Source organism: Melitaea cinxia, chromosome 26 (genome assembly GCF_905220565.1).
Source record: "Melitaea cinxia chromosome 26, ilMelCinx1.1, whole genome shotgun sequence".
NCBI lineage: Eukaryota > Metazoa > Arthropoda > Insecta > Lepidoptera > Nymphalidae > Melitaea > Melitaea cinxia.
This window is the reverse complement of record NC_059419.1, coordinates 8948670-8972592: the sequence shown is the minus strand read 5'-3', so window position 1 is coordinate 8972592 and position 23923 is coordinate 8948670. Positions and strand designations below refer to the sequence as shown.

The following is a 23923-nucleotide window of genomic DNA, read 5'->3' as shown; positions in this document are numbered from 1 at the left end:
TTTAACTTACCCTAACGTACTCAAGAATCCCGCTACAGAACCCTCCGCAAATAGGGACACGATGTCGCCCAGGTGCAGGAAGCTGTCACCCATCTTGACCCACTCTCCTTACTCCTACCATGCAACACCTGCAAAATAAGAGGGTATTGTAAATATCACATTATTTTTTCGATACATCTATTATTTTATTTTAAAACGTTCAATTTTAGTTTAGAACCTAGAGGCTAAACAGCTATTTAAAATTAACTACAAAACGTTAAAATTAAAATAATTAAAATAGTAGTAGTAAAGATAATAGATTTATAAAATAAATACTAATACTATAAAGCTTATGAATTTGTTTGTTTGTTACGCCCTAATATAAGGATTCTCACGGTTCGAATTGAAAAATTATTTTTGAAGTGTAACTTATTCAGGCGCATGAGGGTAAATTTTTTACGGATGAAACGGCAACGTTTTGATGAAACGGCAACGTTTATGTCGATGGCGCTGGAACGGAAATCTAAAGCTTTAGATTGGTATAAATATAAACGAGATTTAAAAATTAGTTTGCCAAAGAAGTGTCACTTCTGAAATGTGTACTTTGTATGCACGCACTTTTTTATTTATTAGACAGTTCATTTACCAAGAACGGCTGTATAATAATTTTATTACGTTTTTTTCCTCAAATTTACGCAAGCGAAACCGCAGGACACAGCTAGTTATAAAATAAGTTAAAAATGGTTGTCGTAATCAATCATCCAATTTTAGGACTATTCTTTGTGTTAGTCAAAACTTTTAACTTTGATATTCAAAATGCAAAGCGTTTTTACCGTTAATTTCACTCATTACAAACTTCCAACATAACAAAATGTAATACGCAAAACTTTTGTAAAAAAAAACGAAGCAATCTAATTCAGAACTAATGATCGATTCTTAAAAACTTAAACATCTGACGCTGACTAAAGCTTAAATGATATAAAAGAAAACAATCTGCTAAAGATAAGTAGGTCATGGTCAAAAAGCCTAAAAAAAGCTGACAATACATGTCTATTTCCGATCGTCCATTTGATTCTCAATAATCATTTTTATCGACAAAACATTAAATGAAAAATTAAATTGTGATGTTTATTGTATTGAAATTAAAGTAATACTTATAGATTAGTTACCTTAGGAAGTTCATCATGATAAAATTATAGTTTAATTATAAGTAAACGAAAATTAAGATGTAACAAAAAGGTTGGGCGGTGCCCTTATTCGGTTTGAGAAAAAATTGAGATCGATTGCAATTAATTATATAAACATACTAGACAAACCCGTTAGTTTTACTCGTTTTAAGGATAGGAATCACTTAGGAATATATTCTTAACGATGAAATATCAATGTCTAGAGGTGTTATCGTTACTGTCAATCGAAATTCAATTTATTAACAATAAATCGGAAATACCTTGGATGGTGTATTGTAAAGTTATAGGTATGAGATAGCTATTAGCTCAAGTTTAAGTAAAATAAACATCATCATTAATTTCTTATTGAAGTAAAACTTCTTTACGAACGCTTGACTTGAGGAGTAAGCTGGTGAACACGTGACGAGAGCGTTAAGAAAAGTGTGATAGGGCGAGGCGAACGGAAGTTGAGAGGGAGATGTAAGTTAGATGGAGCTAAGGAAGTTGTACTTTAGTCGTGGGATCTAAAGCACACTCGTTTTTTCGTTACTATTATGTTTTTTTAATTTGTATTTCTGAAGAAAAAAATGAACAGTTCTATTCTATGTATGAGGATAGGAAGTATAAAAACAGTGTACTACGCGATGAAACACAGCTGTTGAAGTTCTCTTTCTTCATCTTAAAACGATCTACAGACAAAAATGTTTGGAATTCGGTCCTTTGATACTCATAAATATTTCAAAGAAAAAATAATTAAAACAGTTGCTCGTGGCCTTGATAGCGTCATTAGAAGATAAAAGAGATCTCACGGGAATACTTGTTTATTTTGACGTGTAGACGAGGGTGTTTGTGATTTGTGTTTTCGTAGAAGATTGGCATTTGGTACAGAATTTTAGGGATTTAAAGAACTGTGGGCAAGACTTTTCCACTGGGAACTTCGGGGTAATATCCAACAATCAGCATCCGGTAAATGGAACTACCGATCACATATATATTACAACTACATCAATTAAAAAAGTCGCGTATGCATCTACATTAATATAAGAAAGCTGAAAAGTTTGATTGTTTCTTTCTTTAAGCGCGCTAATCTCAGAAACTACTGTTTCGAATTGAAAAAATATTTTTATATAGGATAGTCCATTATCAATCTTTTAATTAGTCTTCTCTACGCAGAAAGTGCTAGCTGAGTCTTTAATCTGTGGCATATTATGTTTGGTTTTTGATTTAATTATTTTAATAATGGGATCCCAAGTAAGTGGTAAAATAGCCAGCCATCTTCTCTATTGAAGTTAGGATCATCCATGTTTGAGAACTCTTTTGCGAGGACCTGTGGTTTATCAAATCTAATATAATGGCTAGCTTTGTCTAGACTATGTTCACAGCTTGCGGACAGACTTAGTTAGACACTAAGTCCTAAATAAGTACGTAACTATGTCAACTATGTAACGTTCTTCTGACACCTCAGTCTTCCCGTGACCATGGTTGCTGTAAAGTATCCGAAACGTGGGGTATCTAAGAAAACTTAATAAAACGCGATGAAATACGAAAAAGTTGTTTCATTATAATGAGAATTAAAATTCGCGTAAACATTAGAAAATTCAATAAAAATTGTTTAAAATTGCGAATTACACAGCATACAAAACATAGTTTACAAATGAAGATTACGAGTACGTACCCCATTTGACTTTTAAAAATCTTCTGTTTTCTCTGTTACAAAATTCAAAACATTTTTAAAAGTCATCTTCCTTTTTTTAGTGATGTCTGTTCTTGTGCTTTGTATTTTTTTATTAGTGGACAACACTTTTATTTTACCAACATTTAATAGGCGCTTATTTGGAGGGTTGGAACTTATTTAATACCTTTCAAAGCAAGTCTTCAAGAAACGAGTCAAGAGAGGTTTTTATACAGAACAAAATGTAATAACATAGGGGTTAATAATATCCTATCTTTTCCTTTTAGCGAAGAAGCAAAACAATTGTATAAAATTGTGCAAATATATCTTTAGCGCTGTGTGTAAGATTAAGCGTGTAAAAATGAGGGTCAGGGTGTGAATAAACCCTCTATTTAAAAAAAAGATTAAAAAAGCAAGTCTCATATAGTGTAAATTTCAAACGAACAATTTCAAGTTTAACTCTGTTTTATAAAATCGACTATTACAAATGAGTTTACTTTCAAATGTTATCGTTGGTAGAATTGTGTAAAAGTGTACCCTAATTGAAGCGATTATAATTCTGTTTTCGAACGTATTTTAACATTTAATTATATGCAAAAACAATACACTTTTGTTTCTGTTTTCTTCCGTTATTGCTGATTACACAAAATTCTTTGAAATATGCATGACTTTTAGCTTCAACAAATAATGGATCGTGTTTAAAACGGCGTAAGGTACGTATTACTTTGTGAATGTTTCAAATATTTTTCGTTTTGTTTGGACGAGTCTGTCAACACGGCGTAGAGCTACCGTTTAATGTAACGCCGAAAATCCGCTGTCTTGATTGAGCTATTGTACAGTGCTTTGCGTTGGGTTATTCTCAAGGTGACGGACACGATTTTTTTAAAGATTTTTGTTTAGTGTTACGTTGTTGTACCTAACAAACACACTTACGTAATAGATAAGATCTTCTTAAATATTTGTGTTGTTTTAGGTTAAGGGTTAACTGAGAAACACACTATTCCTATGGTCGTTAAAATTGAGGTTGTAATCTCAACCGTACCGATTAATCTGTGTTGTGTCTTTTCAGTTCTACGTTCTACGTGACGTTATCAAAATAATTTTATAAAAATATTATGTTAATAACGTCATGTAGAACGGAAATGAACGTTATTAAAAAAATGAATAGTATTTTAACTTTTCAAAGATAATATATATAGATAGTGATAACTAACAAGGTAGGCTATCAGGAAGTTACCCACGCATGCGCTGTCAAGTCTATAATACGTGTTACATGTACATCGTTCGTACGTTTTATTGTTGTATGGTTGTGTCCTAATTATTAAAATGATAGGCAAACAATTAGAACACATTTTGATCACTTATTTTGATACAATTATTTAAAGACAGTCAATCCAATTTCAAATTTCATATTTATTTTTTTTGATTTTTTTTTATTTTGTAAATTGATTTGAAATTTTAAAGATATTAAAAATAAATTCCAATCAATTTCTGGGTGGATGTTTGTTACTTAAACTTAACCAGAACAACTGAACTAAAACTAAACTAGACTATTTTCTATTCTGAAATTTCCAAAGGATAGACAATACACAAGAAAACCCGCGAAAAGCAACTATTCTGAAAAAAAAAAAAAACAATGCAAATTTATCAATCCTCACATCACTAGTTTCCTACAAAAGACTATAAACAACTTACATCCCGTTAGCAACAGGTTGTTTTGTTTCGTAACAACAAAGGATACTTTATACGCTTAGCATACACGTCAGTAAGTAAACATGGATGATCTGCTATCAATTGCGATTACCGAATTTTAAATGATTGTTTTACTAGTTCACCTGGCGAACTTTATAGGTATGTACTGTAATTTCAATTTTGTTTTATACAAACTTTTACCTGACAAGAAAAAAAAAATATAGTATAGAAAGATATACAGATTATTAAAAGTCGATTTAAAAATCGATTCGAAGAATACAATAGAGCTGTCATTAGGGCGTTTCGAGGTTGGAAGGTAGAGGGTGGCGTCCTTGAAACCACGAATGTCTACAAAAGAATTGACGAAATAATTCTTTACGCAGTTTTAATATTAGATTATGTGGGACTATGTTATTATGTAGGATTAAAGATATTATTTATATAAATAAATAAAATTGGAGTGTCTGTTTGTAATATTCAAAAAACCGCTTTTTACTAAATGCATATGGATGTATACACGATACATAGCCCAAAATAACATTTTTTACAATTTTTGTCTTTCTGTCAGTTTGTTCCGGCTAATCTCTGAAATGGCTGGGCCGATTTTGACGAGACTTTTACTGACATATAGCTGATATAGTAAGGAGTAACTTAGGCTACTTTTATTTGAGAAATTTATTTATGTTATGACTCTGCGAACAAAACAATAATTTTTTGGTTAAAATCCACGCGGACGAAGTCGCGGGCACAGCTAGTATTTTTAATAAATTTGTTTAGCATAGACTCAGTCGTTTGTCCCAAGGTAAGCAATTGAATGCCTATGTTTTAGGCTATGCACATCGGTCGACTAATATCCTATTCTTTAATAAATGTCTATTATATCTATTGTACATATATAAACCAAACTTGCAACGGTAGATAACACAGGCGCACTAAAAAGTGCTCTGTACCTTTGACTTGGTTTGGTTTATGTATTTCGATGCGCTGAATCTGAATGTAGTCTCCAATTGATCCTTACATCCCAATTCCAGATGGATCTAGTCAAAGGTATAGAGCAATTTGTGGACCAGTGTAATCAAATCTTTTTTTTTTTTTTTTTTTTTTTTTTTTTTTATTTATTTATTCCATCATACATCTAACATTACAGGATATTATCCTAATGCGTTAGTGTCGTTATCGTATTAAATACATGTCATATGAAGATACAAATATAAAAATTGACATCATATTCAATTCCATTATTTCATTTAACAAAATAAAACTAAGTTATTATTAAAAATTCACAATACATAGTCAAATTACATAATCTATATTAATAAAAACTATAATAATTTCGTCAATTTAATAATTTTCATTAAAAATAAAATAAATTAAAACCAATAAAAAAAATTTAAACCTAGTCAGTAAAAATAAAATCCAATTAAATACATGATAAAAATGCAATTAATACAATAAAATAAAATATCAAAATATACAAATTTGAAACATAGTCAATAAAACATAATTAAAATTACATAACTCATAAAAAAATGAAATTCGTCGAACTATAAAAGGAAAGTATAATATAAATGTCAAAACAAATAAAACCGATTTCAATTTAATTTCTATGAGACGACTCCAGTTACGATCCTCGTGAACTCGTTCAGTGTGCAACTGAATAAGTCAATTCTGTCGGCCACTATGTTAAGCGTGCGTATAGCTCGTGTTAGCGGGGCGTCACGCAACAAGTTGGTGCGCGCCCGGGGTAGTGCCAGGAGGCTGGGGCGTCGTCTCCGCCGCACCGCGTTGTCCACCGCGCACAGCCTGAGTTCTTTGAGAATAGCTGGATTGTCCGTTTCACCGCGTAGAACCTTCCACATGTACGTAGCAAGGGAGACTTCGCGCCTGGTTTCCAACGTGCTGTACCCCACCATGCCTAAAACGAACAAGGTAGGGTACAGCAACGGATAACCAGGGTATACCCCATATAACTTCCGGTACAGAACTCGAGCAAATTTGTTCTGTATCCGCTCTACCATTGCTTTATATTTGATCTCACTCGGGGCCCACACAACCGAGCTACACTCCAAATGACTCTTCACCAAGGCATCATACAAGGCCCGGAGAGCTTTAAAGTTGTCAAAGCCGACCGATTGCCGTAATATGAAGCCAAGGTTCCGGTACGCTTTTTTGCATACCCCGACTATATGTTCCCGAAAGTTGAGATCAGCGGTGAACCGGACACCCAGATCTTTAACCTCGGAGACGCGCTGCAGTGGCTCGCCTTCGATGTGGTACGGGTGATGTCGTGGACAGCGCGCGCGGCTGAAAGACAACACGGAGCACTTAGCCACGTTAAAGTATAATTTGTTGTCGTGGCTCCACCTTACAACCCTGTCTATATCCCGCTGCAGTTTGATGTGATCCGAGGTGTCGCCCACTTCGCGTACTAATTTCAGATCGTCAGCAAATAAAAGGCACGTCGACTCATGGATCACCTCCGGTAGATCGTTTATCATAATGATAAATTGGAGGGGACCTAAATTACTGCCCTGGCTGACTCCTGATCTTGTCCAGTACTGTTCCGAATAGTGCCCGCCACAGTCGACGTACTGACGCCTGTCCCGCAGATAACTGGCAAAGAAGGCCAGCGTATGAGGCGTGCACCCCACAGCCGCCAGCTTTGAGAGCAGGACGTCATTATCAACTGTATCGAACGCCTTCCGGAAATCGAAGTAGGCGACGTCCACCTGCCCCCTGGCATCGACCACTGGCCACACCTGTGCCATCAAATGCAGCAGGTTCCCGGATGTCCCTCGTCCAGGACGAAACCCGTGCTGTGCATCAGACAACCGGGCTCTCACCTGCGCATACAATGAGGTATGAATTGCCGACTCAAATATCTTGGCCGGTGCGCTCAGAAGTGCCACTGGTCGATAGTCGCTTGGTTCTGGACCACCTCGTCCCTTTGGGACCGGCACCACTCGTGTTAGCTTCCACCTGTCGGGAAACGTAGCAGTTGCGAGACAGGCATTAAAAACATGCAACAGCGGCTCCTCCAACACGAAACGACAGTCCTTGAGGATGAAGGGTGGAATGCCATCCGGTCCAACGGAGCGCTTCGGTGGCAGCCGCGCCAGCGCCCGACACACATCTGCCTGAGTCAGGCGCGTCAACTGCACGTACCCGCTGCCACTCACCGTAGCGCTGACTGCTGAAACATCCAGTCGTGGTGGCTCTGGATTATAAACGGAATGGAAAAATTGTGCAAACATCGTTGCACATTCCTGATCTGAGAGTGCAAGTCCATTCTGTACTAATTCATACCGCCTAGATGTACCCCTTTTCGCCCTTATGTAATCCCAAAATGCTTTTGGATCCGAAGCGAGGGTGTCCTGTACTCTGTATCGGTATCGGTCATGAGCAAGCGCGGTGTCCGCCTTTACTCTCGCCCTGTACCGAGAGAACGCCTCGTAATCTTTCGGTGATTTACTAATTTTATATGTTTTATGTAAATTGTATTTTATCTGTATATTTTTAATTAATTTCGACGTATACCATACCGGGTAAATATACCTAGTATCTTCACGTTTTTTATTTTTTTTAACGGGTACACAATCGTCAAGAACGTACGTGATTTTTTCATAAAAACAATTTAAAACCGAATTGGGATCATTTAGTAAATATAATTCGGTCCAGTCTATGTTCATGATTGAACCGTACAACTTGACAAAGTCAGCTTTGTTAAAATTCCACTGCTTATACTGTTCCCGAGGCAGTACCTGGTAACTGTTGCCGCGATTCGCAACCGCGGCGGCAGCGGTGACAGTGACAGTGACAGCAAGCGGCGGGTGGTACGCGTCCACCGGCCGCAAGGCCTCGTCAGCCGCCGCTACCGCCACGCCGACGACGCGGCCGCTCAGCACCAGGTCTAGCTGCCTGCCACTACAGTTAGGAACTGCATTATACTGAACGAGTTCACAAAAGGCTAAGAAATATTCATAGTAATTACGTACATAATCATTAGTAGAAAATAAATTAAAATCACCTAAAATTAATACATTATTTTTATATTTTACACAAATTTTTTCTAATAACGTAAACATTAACATAAACTCATTTTCTTCAGTGTGCGGTGGGATGTACAATACACAACAGGCGAACAGAAACCTATTTTGTACATAGACAGTTGCGCAAACTAATTCAAAGTTGTACCTGTTTATATTAATGCCGTCGGGTGTTGGTACTTGCCGCAAAACGAAACGTGGTGTGGCCGCCAGCAGCACCCCGCCCTGCTTGCGGCCGTCGGCTCGGTCGCAGCGCAGCACAGAGTAACCCGGTAACATTATCTCCGCGTTTTGAACAGACTCACTGCAGCCGGTCTCGGTGATAGCGAACAAGTCCGAACCCGAAGACTCGAGTAAGGACAGAAAATCTGATGTCTTTGTTCGGAGACCTCTTACATTCTGATACAAAATGTTCACCGATCTAATTTTTGTTTGTTTGTTTGTTTCCTGTTGTTGTTGGTCTCCGAAAAAACAGCCACTCACTGAATTCGGCATCTTTCGGCCAAATACTAGGATCACACAATTTTTCGAAGTTATTTTCCGATACGCAGATTCTAAACGACGAGTATCCTCTTACGGTCTTATGATTTATCTTATCTACTTTAATATAGCTGTCCGCGCCGAGTATTTCACGCACATAATCTGTTAAATTTTCTACGGATGTGTCTGTGAGGATCTTCAACTCCTAAGCAGCAAAGAGGGCACTGCCAACTACGTCAATAAGCCAGAAAATATCGTGTATATTAATATGTATAACATTAGGATTTAAGACATGGATACGGCACAAAAGTACCTAATGACGGGATATACAAAATGAATACAAAAAATGCAATAAAAAAATGCAATATCCCACTCCTAACCTAACTCCCCTAATGATTGTTATGATTGGACTTATGTTTATATTTGTACAATTATTTGTTTCCAGTCTGTCCTTGTTGGTCTCCCTACCGTTCCTCGGAGAGCACGTGAAGCTGTCTGTCCTGGTTGTTATCATGGACTCAAAGAAGGGAATATATCTGCCAACGCGCAATAGATCAGCGTGGTGGATTAAGCTCCTATATGCAGAAAGTGGCCAATGCCCAGCAATGAAATGTACCGACTAAATCGTTCAATCAACACGGCATACTTGAAATTAAAAGACATACGTGCCTAATCATCAAATCTAAATTGGTATGGTTTATCAATTCGATGATTAAAAGGTTTTGATGTTAGTATACATAAAAGAGTTTAATGGCGACTTATAATAGCAGGTATTAAAACTTGAAATATTAACGAACGAACGAAAATTTGAATAAAAATAAACGAATATCATTAAAATGAAATAAATTTTTGTGAATTTAGGAGTGGAACAGTGTTACTGTTAAGGCTCTAATTTCTAGCTTAATGAAGAAGACACCTTTGCCTAGAAGTAGGACTATAATTGACCGTTTTAATTCAGTTGTGTTTATATAGATAGTAAATATTTGTAACTTAATTATATTAAAAATACAATTTTCGCATTTTTGACAATTTGATTTTTGCATTAATGATTACAAAATAGCCCCGAGACATCGACGATACGACACATTAATACCGTACATATATTAAGACTAAATAACATGTAGAAAGACCTGAAATCAACGATCTTTAATTAAAGAAATAAGATTTCAACATAAACTTCACACACACAATATTAACTTACCACAGCTCACTTCATCCTCAATACAGCTCAACTAGCTTCATCAACAGCTTGAGCATATCGCAAACAAAGTAGAATAAATGCATCAATAGCTTATAGAACACTCGACGAATGTCTATGAGGTAGTAGAGGAGCACCAGAGCAACGAAACACGCACAGTAACATAATACTTTGTTATTTTTACGTATAACCATCTGAAATTATACTGTGAATACTAGAAACGAGCAATTTTGATCCTCGAAGGGTGAAAATTATGAAGATTCATTTTAATTTTTTTATGTAAAATGTTAATTATTTTGAAAGTTTGTAGAATGACAACATAAAAATAATGATGTTAATAATTTTATACAAAATATTTAACAGTACAGGCATGTAAGGTCATACACCAAAACAAGTTTATGTTCGTACATAAAATTATATAAAAATCCTTTAAAAACCTAATTGACAAGAGATACGTTGAAGTTGCAACAGGTAATTCGTTTTAACTCGCTTGTCCCATCAAGCTATCAGTTAGTCGAATAACTTTGACAATATTTATCTACAAAGTATATCAAATTACGTGTGTTTTTGTACATATCTACATTATAAACTTATTTATTACCTACGGTCTTGTGGAAGTAAATACAAAAAAGGATATCGAAATTGTTTTCATTTAACAAAAAACAACATTAGCCATCAAATATATTAAAAGCCTCCATAAAAGCGTACACCAAACAACGGTGGTATACAATGAACAAACGATGACGACAAAATACACACCCTCTGTTGCTCACTAATGAAAACAAAACATTGTGTATATGATCTATTATATAAAAAAATCGCGGCAATTTTTTTTTTACTATAGAGTTTCTATATATTCGTCAGCCAGCAATCCGGCTATTGGATGACAGGTATTATCTGAAACTAACTTTTTCAAGCTCGTTAGATACAGGGCAATCGATATGTGAAGTGGATGCGTAAATATGTCTAATCAGGCAAGGTGGACCCGACGTATATAGAATAGACAAGACCTTTGGACCGTGTACCCTTTACCTTTTAAAGCCTACTGACCTATTTATTCCTTTGGCTAATTATATTAACGAACGCCTTAATAATATTTTAATGCCTAAAATACAATAAATATTGTTTTAAATTATTACTAATTTTTTTTAATAAAAATGATATATTTTCATACGAACGGTTACGAAGATTAAGATTTATAAATATAAAAGGAAGGCAAAAAAAAAAAACAGGTACGTTAAAGACATTGGTAAGATTGTTTTTTCAGGATTATACGCTTCACGCTTCAGCCTGTAATATCCCACTGCCATATAGGCTTCTTTCCCCATGTAGGATAAGGATCCGAGTTTAATCCACCACGCTGTTCCAATGCGGTTTGGTGGATATATTCCCTACTATGAGTAAAAATCGCTATCAGCCGGCCTAGCATGCATACAACGAGATATCTCTTGACGAGAGAGAAAGATAATGTCTACATCGAGTATTTTCTCGATTACCCTAACATGCGCACTACGAGAGACAAAATTCTCTTCCGAAGACTTCGCCTTGTCGAGTAGAGAAACATTATCAACCATAATCACAACTGAATATCATTCTTATTTCTTATGTCGTAAAGTTGAATTTACAAGGTTATTGACCAATTTCAAACGAGTGACACATGTTTTATTTAAAAATGTTCTCGGCCTTTTGGCTAAGATAAAAAGTGTATATCTAATTTAAAAAACTCTAATATGGAAAATAAAACGGCGTAAGTAAATGAATTTAATTATATATGTAAAACAATATGCTCGTGTTGTGCTTTATATCTTGTCGCACATTAGATAATTGTAATTCTATCACGCATTGTTTGTTTTTTTTTTTTTTTTTTTTTAATTTTTAAAATTTTTTGAATTTTTGATTTTTTTTTTGATTATTGATTTTACTTTTATTCTATTTAATTTTATTTTTAGTTATTGATTTTTTTAATATAATTTTGTTTTGTTTTTTATTCTGAATGTTGTCTTGTCTTGTTGTACTAACCCAATATGGACTTATACTTTGGTCTAAAATAAAGTATTATTATTATTATTATTATTTAGAATAAGAAGCAACAGGGCGCAAATACGTTTTTTGTGTCATTATATGGCACACTTCACTCGACTTTTCGCATTTCCCGCTCTTCGTATACCGAAATTATATAATTATAATAGGGAAACGCCATGGTATACAAAAAATAGGCACCCGGTTTTATTTATTTTTTATTTATCGTCTTTCTCGTCGATAATATTGAAGACGAGAAGTTTCTCTTCCTAAAACGACAAAATTCGACAAAATTACGATGTCATGTTAGCTTCCGTAGAGATAAATATCACAGATCACTAAAATTTAATGATTATCTCTTCTTGACGTAACGAGAAGAGTATCGCGTGCACGCATGTTAGCTACTGTAGACATAGAGAGATAATACGAGAAAAGGGGTCGACAAAATTTTGTCGTGGCGTGCATGCTAGGCCTGCAGGTGTTCATGATAACAACTGGGACTAATATTAATTTCAAGTTAGGTAGAACAGTAAAATACCTACTCTTATATTGTTGAAAACTTGTGATGTAGAACTATAAGTCATGTTATGTCCACCTTGAAATCCAATCAGGATATCGATTAACTATTAAATATAGGCTATCTTCAAATAGTATTGTACCGTGTATATTGTACAAATTAATTATTAACCGACTTCCAAAAAATGAGGAGGTACTCAATGCGATTATAGTTTTTTATTTATGTTACCTAAATTTGACGGGGTGGACCGATTTCTTTTGAGTGGATGATGATGCGTGTCATGAGGTCCCATTTAAATTTAACTAAAATCTGACAAGTAATTTTCTAATTAGGTATTCTAAAATTTACTTGACTATTTTTTCGTCGACCTACGTTGTATTATTATACCGCATAACTTTTCACTGGGTGTAATACCGATTTTGATGATTCTTGTTTTAATCGAAAGCTGATGCTTATCTTATGATCTCAGTTAAATTTTATCGATATTTAATGACAAATTTTGAGTAATTTTTGACAACACGTATTTACTTGACTATTTTTTCATCTACCTACGCCTAAGTCAGATTTTTTTGTTTGCGAGCAAGCATAATTAGTATTTATTTGTATTGTTACAAGTATCTATCTATCATTGAATAGGGACCTAATTTTAATCTTTAAACTTAATGTTGTATTTAATTTTACCTGTGATATCTTTTATATAAAATTCTCGTGTCACAGTGTTAGTTACAATACTCCTCCGGCTGGACCGATTTTAATGAAATTTCGTTTCCATATCGGGTAGGTCTAAGAATAGGTCAACATCTATTTTTCATACCCTAAGTTTTAAGGGGGGGGGGGGAGGGGGGATAAAGGGTGTTAACAACCTATATGGCAAAACAAGGTTTGCGGGGTCAGCTAGTAATCGTATAAAAATAATCTATTTGTACGTAAAAAATATCAGCCGAAATATCCCAAAGGAATTAATCGATTATCTATCAATTGATTTTTTTCCGAAAACTCACATTCGTAATACAAACGCTACTTTCAACTTTTCTCTAACCTATACTGGGGCGGCAAACTTTATCAACCCGGGGCGCAGAACTTTAAAATACGCCACTGATTTAATTTCGTTTTTAATGTCAGTAGTAAAGAAAATAACCAGCTGCGCTGTTTAACATTTTTTTAGTGTCTTTAATGTTTCTCGTCTTTTATTTTTAATTTTTCTAATAAATGCATTTTGGTGTGATTTTATATATATATTTTTTTTTTTTTTTAACAAGTCTTATACATCCACGGGCTTATGAACCCATGTCCTTTTTTACTCTAATACATGCAAATTTTTATTTTTATTTTTTTCTCTATTTCAAGGTAGGCGTTAGTCAACAACATCGCTGTTCAAGTCAGACTATGTTTGTTTTTAATGTCTCCAAAAGAGACGTGAGTCCACCGACCGGTTCTTAATCTAATCTATGGTACAACATTTTTTTTTTTTTTTTTTTTTTTTTTTTTTTTTTTTTTTTTTTTTTTTTTTTTTTTTTGTATTATTATTATTTCCTTATAATACTATACTTATGTCTAGCTAACTCTTACATTATTTACATGCGTAATAATCGTTTTCTTAGAAATATATTTTTTAATATTGTCTATATTACTACCAAACTTACTCCTCCCAAGCAAAGCAACCTATTCGAATTTTATTTTGACATCCATAGATATAAGCCAAACTGGCTTTGTACTTGATTACGACAAAGTCGTAAGCGGGTTATATTTGCATATAAAACCTATTGAAGGAGATTTTGCACGTAGTCTTTAGTGTCGTTTACTGGTAATAGGTATATGAAAAACTTTAAATTAAGGCTTATTATATACTCAAAAACTTCAAATTAAGGCTTATTTCACTTGATCGTTTAAACGTGCTGATCTCAAGATCTTTGTCCATTGTTGTGTTTTAATTGGTCGTAATATAAATAATTATTGAGTTACTCTTAATTAAGTGATTCCTTAAGTTACCAATAAGGAAAAGAAAACTTCCCGATAAAGTGATTTTCTTTCCCCTCTTTTTCTCCCGATTAATAAATCCCGATGCTTGAATATCTAATCCACACGTTTTGCACATACGGTTCGCTCAAAACCAGCGCCGCAGCTAAGTTACGGTAATATGCTGAATGAGACCCAATTTCTGCAACACTGACAATCTGTCTCATGTATATATAGCGTAGACGAAGTTAAATGTCTAAGCCCCCATCACCTCTATGGTACGTTTTTATTTTGTTATTCTATTATAACTTGTTAGGAGTAGAAGGAATAAAATGTTGTTAATTAAACAAGGTTATATACAGGCTATAAAACATCACGATATGAATAATATGGATAGGTGGGCTGGACATAATTATGTATATAGACGTGGCAAATACCGTGTCTTTTAAAACATAACTCACAGTAGTATGTTTTTAAGCTATTATCTTTACCTTTAAACGATCAATCCTTGTATATATATAATCTGAATCTCGAAAACGGCTTTAACGATTTTTATGAAATTTGGTATGCAGGGAGTTGGATTTCTGAGGCGATAAATCGATCTAGCTAGGATTCATTTTTAGAAAATGTCATTATGTCCGTGTTTTCAGGCTATGAAAAGCTGTTACAATATCATTTGAATACGAAGGTAAATTTCGCCAGTAATTACAAGTTAAAATAGTTCAGGTGGGAAATCAGCCGATCCCGAAACAAGAACTCCACAAGGTTCAAACCCACATGTCTTCAGATCGATTACTATTATTTTTTCTAATTGCACTCTTGATTTTTTATTTAAATAACCTGATCATATTTTTTTTATTATTATGTCGGTAAGATCGAAAAATATTATACATAATTTATCAATATGTAAATCGTATTTAAAAATGATTTCCAAATAATAATTGTGTTTGCTCGCAAACGAAAAAAAACCGATTTCAACTACATCGACAAGTAATACAACGTAGATCGACGAAAAAATAGTCAAGAAACTACGCGTTATCAAAGATTACTCAAAAAGTAGTTATCAGATCTCGATAAAATTTATATGTGACCACATCAGCTTTAATGATAAACATCAGCTTTAATGATAAACATCAGCTTTCGATTAAATTAAAAATTATTAAAATTGGTACACCCAGTAAAAAGTTATTGCGGATTTTCGAGAGTTTCCCTCGATTTATCTAGGATCCTATCATCAGATCCTGGTTTCCTTATCATGGTACCAAACTAGGGATATCCCCTTTCCAACAAAAAAAAATTATCAAAATCGGTACATCCAGTAGAAAGTTATGCGGTATAATACAACGTAGGTCGACGAAAAAAGCGTCAAGTAAAAACGCATTATTAGATATAACTCGAAAAGTAGTTGTTGGATCTCAAATAAATTTAAATGGGACCAATCAGCACACACAACCTTTCGATTAAAACAAAATTTGTCGAAATCGGTCTACCCGGTCAAAAGTTCTGATGTAACATACATTAAAAAAAAAAATACAGTCGAATTGAGAACCTCCTCCTTTTTTGGAAGTCGGTTAAAAACACGATTTACTAAAAAAATAAAATAAAAGCTAAAAAGCTAAGCTCGGTCACCCAGGTACTTTTTATTAATGATGATTGATTTTTTTATTATTATACGTGACCATGGTTACTGAAAAGTATCCAAAACGTCGGGCATGTAAAAAACCTAATAAATCACAATAAAATCCGAAAAAGTTGTTTCATTATAAAAAAATTGAAAATAAATTTTTAGTTCCATAAAGTCAATAACTTTTTAAAGATCAACAATAAGGTATGCCCAATAGCTCTACAATAAACAATGCCAAATATCTAGCTTTAGATAGAGCCTTTTTTTGTTAGTTGGTAGCTTTCTGTAACGAATGATTCGTTACTTATAAATGATAGTTACAACTTACTTTAAAGCCGTTTTCGAGATTCAGATTATATATATACAAGGATTGATCGTTTAAAGGTAAAGATAATAGCTTAAAAACATACTACTGTGAGTTATGTTTTAAAAGACACGGTATTTGCCACGTCTATATACATAATTATGTCCAGCCCACCTATCCATATTATTCATATCGTGATGTTTTATAGCCTGTATATAACCTTGTTTAATTAACAACATTTTATTCCTTCTACTCCTAACAAGTTATAATAGAATAACAAAATAAAAACGTACCATAGAGGTGATGGGGGGTTAGACATTTAACTTCGTCTACGCTATATATACATGAGACAGATTGGCAGTGTTGCAGAAATTGGGTCTCATTCAGCATATTACCGTAACTTAGCTGCGGCGCTGGTTTTGAGCGAACCGTATGTGCAAAACGTGTGGATTAGTATTCAAGCATCGGGATTTATTAATCGGGAGAAAAAGAGGGGAAAGAAAATCACTTTATCGGGAAGTTTTCTTTTCCTTATTGGTAACTTAAGGAATCACTTAATTAAGAGTAACTCAATAATTATTTATATTACGACCAATTAAAACACAACAATGGACAAAGATCTTGAGATCAGCACGTTTAAACGATCAAGTGAAATAAGCCTTAATTTGAAGTTTTTGAGTATATAATAAGCCTTAATTTAAAGTTTTTCATATACCTATTACCAGTAAACGACACTAAAGACTACGTGCAAAATCTCCTTCAATAGGTTTTATATGCAAATATAACCCGCTTACGACTTTGTCGTAATCAAGTACAAAGCCAGTTTGGCTTAATGTTTGTTAGTTTACTATTATTTTATTTTGTAAATATTAATATAATTCCATTTTAATATCCTTTCAAATAGTTTACTTCTTTTGGGACACCTTTTACCAATTTGCAGTGTTTTAAATAATTTACAAACAAAATTGATACAAAAAAAAAAATCAATTGTTCTTGAAATAAGCGCTTGACATCATTTTTATGGCAGAATAAAAAATTGTATCCATATTACAATATGGATAATGTTATTCTTAAAATACTGACGGTACTTCAGTTGTGACCATATAATATCGAAAATTCCACGTGATTTTTCAATTTAAAATTATAATAAATACAGCGTCGAGTGCTTTCGTTACAACTAGCAGAAGTTTTCATGCTATTTTATTTATTTATTCAACATACTCTACATTAAAGATGGACGTCGAATTTTAAACAAACTCACTGGAGCTCTACCGTACATTTCACGTCATCGACGTGAATAAGCGTGATATTTTCTAAGAAAGATTAACTTCTTAAATATTTGCTATAGCTTGTAGAAATGATTACAGACCAATAACCTTAAATGCCAAATCGAGAACCGCGGCGCAATCATCTCTTTTGGTGATATATTTATATTAAAACTAGCGACCCGCCCCGGCTTCGCAAGGGTGCAATGCTGATACTAAATATACTACAGAATGTCTTTATTTATAGTGTGAAGCTAGCTTATGACATGGTTATTAACATAATAACAACAACATTTAAATATGCGTCGTTAGATTACACGTTGTTACAGAATGCGTTGAAGAAATAGATTCACTGCTTTGAAAATTCTCATAGATGGCGCTGCTTTAAAATTTTGTCTACTTATATTCATTTAATTATGTTTATCGGCTTAGTTACTTATATTGCGTGAAGCTAGCTTATATAGCATGGTTATTAACATAATAACAACAACATCCAAATATGCGTCGTTAGATGACACGTTGTTACAGAATGCGTTAAGGAAATAAAGATTCACTGCTCGTTCCCCGTAGGTGATAGCGTGATAATATGTAGCCTATATGTTGACCCGACTTCTTAATAATATTCTTGCCAAATTTGAAGTAAATCCATGCAGTACTCTTTGAGTTTATCCCGGACATACATACAGACAAAAATTCTAAAAACTATATTTTTGGCTTCGGTATCGATTGTAGATCACACCCCAAGTATTCTTTAAAAAAAAATTTCAATGTACAGTTTTGACTTTCCTACCATTTTATTATATGTATAGAAGATTGTAGGGAATTTAAAGTAAATCCCTACACTGATGTCCTTCACATTGAAATTAAATCAAATCAAAGCTAATCAAATATTATTTTATTGAAATATGTTTTAAGAGCAGTTGTGAATTGTCAATTCTAAAAATACAAAAAGACGCTATCGCGCAGAATACTGATTCTGGTGAGATAGACGGGAAGAAACTCAATTTTATTAATTCAGTTGGCTTAATGGTTTTCAATGGTATCAAAGAATACAGATGGATGGAACTCAATATTTATCTATTAAAGAATTGTAAAAACATTTAAAAATCAACTTAGGCGAATTTCCTGCATGAAAGCCAACGATAATAAACCACATCTTTATCATTGACACAACAAGACTATTTTTTGGACAATAATTGATAAGATTTAATAGTTGAGACTAAATATGGATTCGAATGTAAAATCAAAGTAACTGTATCAAATGTAATCAAAGTATACTGAAATCAAGATTTGTACAAGTTTTGTAATTTCTATTGTATCTTCAAGCGTAGACGTACTCACTATTCAGTTAGTTAGCTAGTGCTTATAATATATATAATAGAGTTAAATAGAGTATAACTTTGCAACATTTAATGAATGCTTTTAGACCTTCACAAGTTTCTGAAACATAATTTAAACTCTCGAGCGAGGCATCAAATTCTTGCTCATAATTCACAATTTTAGACCACTATTTATTAACTTAAGATGCAAAATTGCATAACTTTGATTCCTGTCACTTTATCTATAATATCACAAACTTCACATTTTTCCCATTGGGTAGCCAACCGTGAACTGAAGCTCCTCGGTTTCATGATCCACATGAGAAGGTGTCTGAAATGAGTGATGGTTAGAAGCAGTTTTGTTTTATTCACTGTTTATTTTGCTTTTCCCGTCTTTTATGTTTTTTGTGTCATTGTAGTTTGTTATAAGTGCACGTAAACATCGCGAGCACGTTGAAGTATTTGAGTTTTGCTATAATAACGAAAATTTTAGAAAAATAAACATGGTTCTACCGTTTCATTACCAGTTTTAGCAAGTTCTGAAAATAAAAGATCTCTGAAGGCATGTATGTAGTATTTACAAAATTATTAACAGAAAGCCGTAAACAAACTATGTCTGAAAGATTCTAAGATAATTAATTTGATGAATAATTCACCAGGCAAGAAAATTAGACCAAACCTATTTACTCACCAAAATTCTCTAAAGTTCTCATCTTCTGAAGAATAAAATATGAAACAGTGGCCAATTTAACACTCATTTATACGGTAAGAAGGCCTTGCACTATCTTCAAATAACCACCTAGAACAGGGATGTCAAAGATTCGGCCCGGAATCGCAATGTGTCACAGAAAGAAGAATCATAACTTCACTCGATTGCTCTACGGAAGAAATACACACACTGTATTTTTTTATATTTGAGTCTGGCCCGCCTACACATTCTAAATCTAATATATGGCCCTCTGCAAAATTGTGTTTGACACCCCTGATCTAGACGAACATTTCAGAGAAGCTCACGAAGTCTGTTAGACCAGTATTATGAAAAGTATGTAATGAATCCACATTTTTGTTTGGCTTTACTTTTCTCTTACACTGTGTAAAGGCAATCTCATCTTATCTCTATTTTAACAATAGCTGTTATTATTTGTAACGGGAGACAAAATAATATTGAGTTGTGTGACTAACATTTGGAGCAGTATAGGGCGCGCAATATAAAGACGGATACCACCAAGGTTGCGGGGCAGGAAACTTACAGATAGTACAAAGACGGCCTATGCACGTTTAACCGACACTGACGATAGGATAACGGCGCTTAAAGCCATATACACCAACCATCCCATACACGACACACACACACACCGCCCCCGCTGGCGAGCGCCTAGGACCGTCCGTAAGCCGTCTCAGCGCTCCGTTATAGCGCCTCGTCCACTCCGACGATGTTCTAAGCCAAGGTGCGATCTTGCTAGGAGAACCCCTTAGGGCGTGCGTTTTCCCCGAGCCTTCCTAGAGGACTTCTTCCTTCGCGGCCGGTGTCTATAGTACCCGGCCCCTCTCACAGGTGACGCTGTAAAGGCCGATAACAGCACTCAACAACTCGAAAAAAAAGTTACGGGGTAGTTCTCGATTAGCAGTGTTGTAAAGACGTTGAGACGAATTGTGTTGAGCTGCAAAACATATTTATTCTTCATAAAAAAGTGTTTTATTTCACAAATTCGGGAGCCGTAATTACTCAACCAAAAATTACACCAACGAAATGATCTGTCAGAAGGAAATTTTCTTATCAATGTTAATAGTAAACCCATTAAAATAATAACATCAAACCGTTATAAATTAATTAAATAGCCATTATAATAATTAATCACTATAGATAATTATAAGATCAGTAAATGGTTGAATTCAAATCGGTAGTCTCCAAATGCCCGGTATTCAAAACCATAATCAAACTTTAGCTTATTGCAAGGGCTCCGTTATCCGGTCAACTTTATATGTATATTAAGTGTATATATGTCTATATCGATCGAAATAGGTAGATAAACAAAATTAGGCACTAGCAAAAAATCGCACTTTTTAATTTGGTAATCGCAGAAAAGTAGTAACTGTGTGGTTACGGCAGTAAAGAATATAGGCACCGACTCTCTTCCGGTGGGTGTCAAAAAGGGCGACTAAGGGATACCAAAGTTCCACTACCAACTTGGAACTTATAAAGCCGACCGAAGGCGGGATAACCATCCAGCTGCTGGCTTTCAAATACACAGGCCGAAGAAGGGCAGCAGTGTCTTCGGTGCGACAAAGCCAGCCCTGCGGTCACCAACCCGCCTTTACAGCTTGGTGACTATTGGTAAAAGACATGAGTTGGCGCCATAATGTCTCGCGCGAAATTGGGGAGGCCTATGTCCAGCAGTGGACTGCGATAGGCTGAAGTAAAGTGAGAGAAGTAGATGAAACCAACAAAACTGTTTGTATTGTAAGTGGGATAGATATGAAACAGGTTTTAACATATAGATATATGACGAAGATGATATATACCTACGAGTATACTTATATAATATGTAGTTAATCTCGGGAACTACTGGTTTAAATACACGATACGGATGGATGGTCGTAATTGGCATTTTTGATTATATTTCATTCTTGTTTGTTTTATAATTTTTTCTGTGCTGTGTACTATCCCTTATAAGTAAATAAATAAATAGTTTTTGTGTTAGATAACCTGTTTACCGAAGAATGCTATTTTTCCCTCAAATTAACACCTGTGAAACCGTGTGGCACGGCAAGTGTGATATAAAACGATACCTCAATACGTTGTAGGTTCAACAGGTGGTTAAAAAGCGAAAGGGTTGTTTCTATTTTTCCGCCGTTTATGAACTAAACACTACAGCTATTCTGCACAGGAATAAATAACGATAAAATTATGCTCCAGGTAGTTATAATTATCTATAAATGACTAACAATTAGTTAAAATAATAATTTTAGTGGACTTTAAAAATATTGGAATGCATTGTACAATTTCATTAGAAATAAAATAAGTTTTATGTCACATCCGGGAGAACCGGAGTCGAAAGGCAATACTGGACAAAAAATCAGAATCCACATGGTAAACAATTTTAATTAAATATAATCTGTCAATTTCCTATATGGAAGGTGATTTTTTGCTGTGATCAAGGTCACGGACCGAAATAGGTTCATAGTCCTGAAATATATTGTTCATCTTAAAAAGTTATACGAATAAAGACGGCTCACGAGTTTTTAGGCTATCATATCAATTATAACTTTTTGAGATCACCTGATGCTTTTAAATGTTATTTTTAAATAAGAATTTATATCGAATCATCGTCAGACGCTTTTGCGGCTACACTTATGTGGAATTAATTCGCTTTCACAGAACGGTTTTTAGTTATTATTTATAAATCATATTTAATTAGTCATCTTCTCGATAAAAGTATAATATACTAAGTAAAAAGTATCTACTAAAAGATAAATATTTTAATATAAAAAAAAAAAAAAAAAAAAACAGTTCTACAGATAAATTACAATAAACTGTAAATTCGTTTGATGGAGAAGAAAATAGTTTTTTCATACCGGTTATATTACATTTTTATTATTTAGAAGGAAATACCAACAATATTACAATAACAAATTAAATTAAGGAAACTATTATTACTTAAAATGATACTACTATGCCTACGCTAGAATCTATACATATAATAAAATGGTAGGAAAGTCAAAACTGTACATTGAATATTTTTTTTAAAGAATACATGGGGTGTGATCTTCAATCGATACCGAAGCCAAAAATATAGTTTTTAGAATTTTTGTCTGTTTGTCTGTATGTATGTCCGGGATAAACTCAAGAAGTACTGCATGGATTTACTTCAAATTTGGTACGAATATTATTTAGAAGCCGGGTCAACATATAGGCTACATATTATCACGCTATCACCTACGGGGAACGTATCAGCATTGCACCCGTGCGAAGCCGGGGCGGGTCGCTAGTGTTACTATAATATGAATAGTTAGAGCTGTTTTAACCCTCTGGTCCGAAACGTAACTAGAACACACCGGGGCTTTGTACCCAAAGCAGTGAGAACATACCGTATGAATAAGACTCCGTAGTAGACTTTGTAGTGTAGTTGATCTTTATCTTTGGAGTCGCAAGAGACGAGTGTTTTTAAATACCAGTAGGGTACAAACAAGCTCACGGTCCACCTGATGGTAAGCGATTACCGTAATCTATTGGCAGATTTAATTCCAGGAGCGTCAGAAGCGTGTTGTCAACCCCTACTAGAATTAAAGTAACCTATAAATGATTTATGAGTGTTTTTACTGGAACTCATAAAATATACCGTATTAAAACATTGTATGGTTGAATGAAACAACAAATACAATATCTAAACGGGATAAAACCGGTTCCATCATCATCTTGTCCCGGATTTTTAAAATAAATTCATAGTTATAATATAGTTCATAAATAAATATTTTACTGTTAATTTTATTTTTCTTTATAACATTCATCTGTGGAAACATTTCATTTTAGATTATTTGCAACCATTTTATGTGTTTTGTTTCTGTAAATATGTACGTTTCGCTATGATTTTAATACCGGACGTATTATAAATATTTATACCAGACTAAATGTTCCGTTTCTTTTTTCTAATATGTCTTATTCTTTACTTGAGGATTATTGGTTTT

General features: G+C 34.1%; 1 protein-coding gene across 1 annotated transcript in view; it reads right to left on the bottom strand.

Annotated features, from left to right (window-relative positions):
* The window catches only part of LOC123666556 (inositol 1,4,5-trisphosphate receptor), a 102087-nt gene that overhangs the window by 74458 nt on the left and 3706 nt on the right, over positions 1-23923 (bottom strand). The window contains exon 2 of the mRNA XM_045600667.1: positions 11-128. Within this exon, the coding sequence (XP_045456623.1) occupies positions 11-93 (83 nt within the window). The 5' untranslated portion in view covers positions 94-128. The remainder of the gene's footprint in view (positions 1-10; positions 129-23923) is intronic.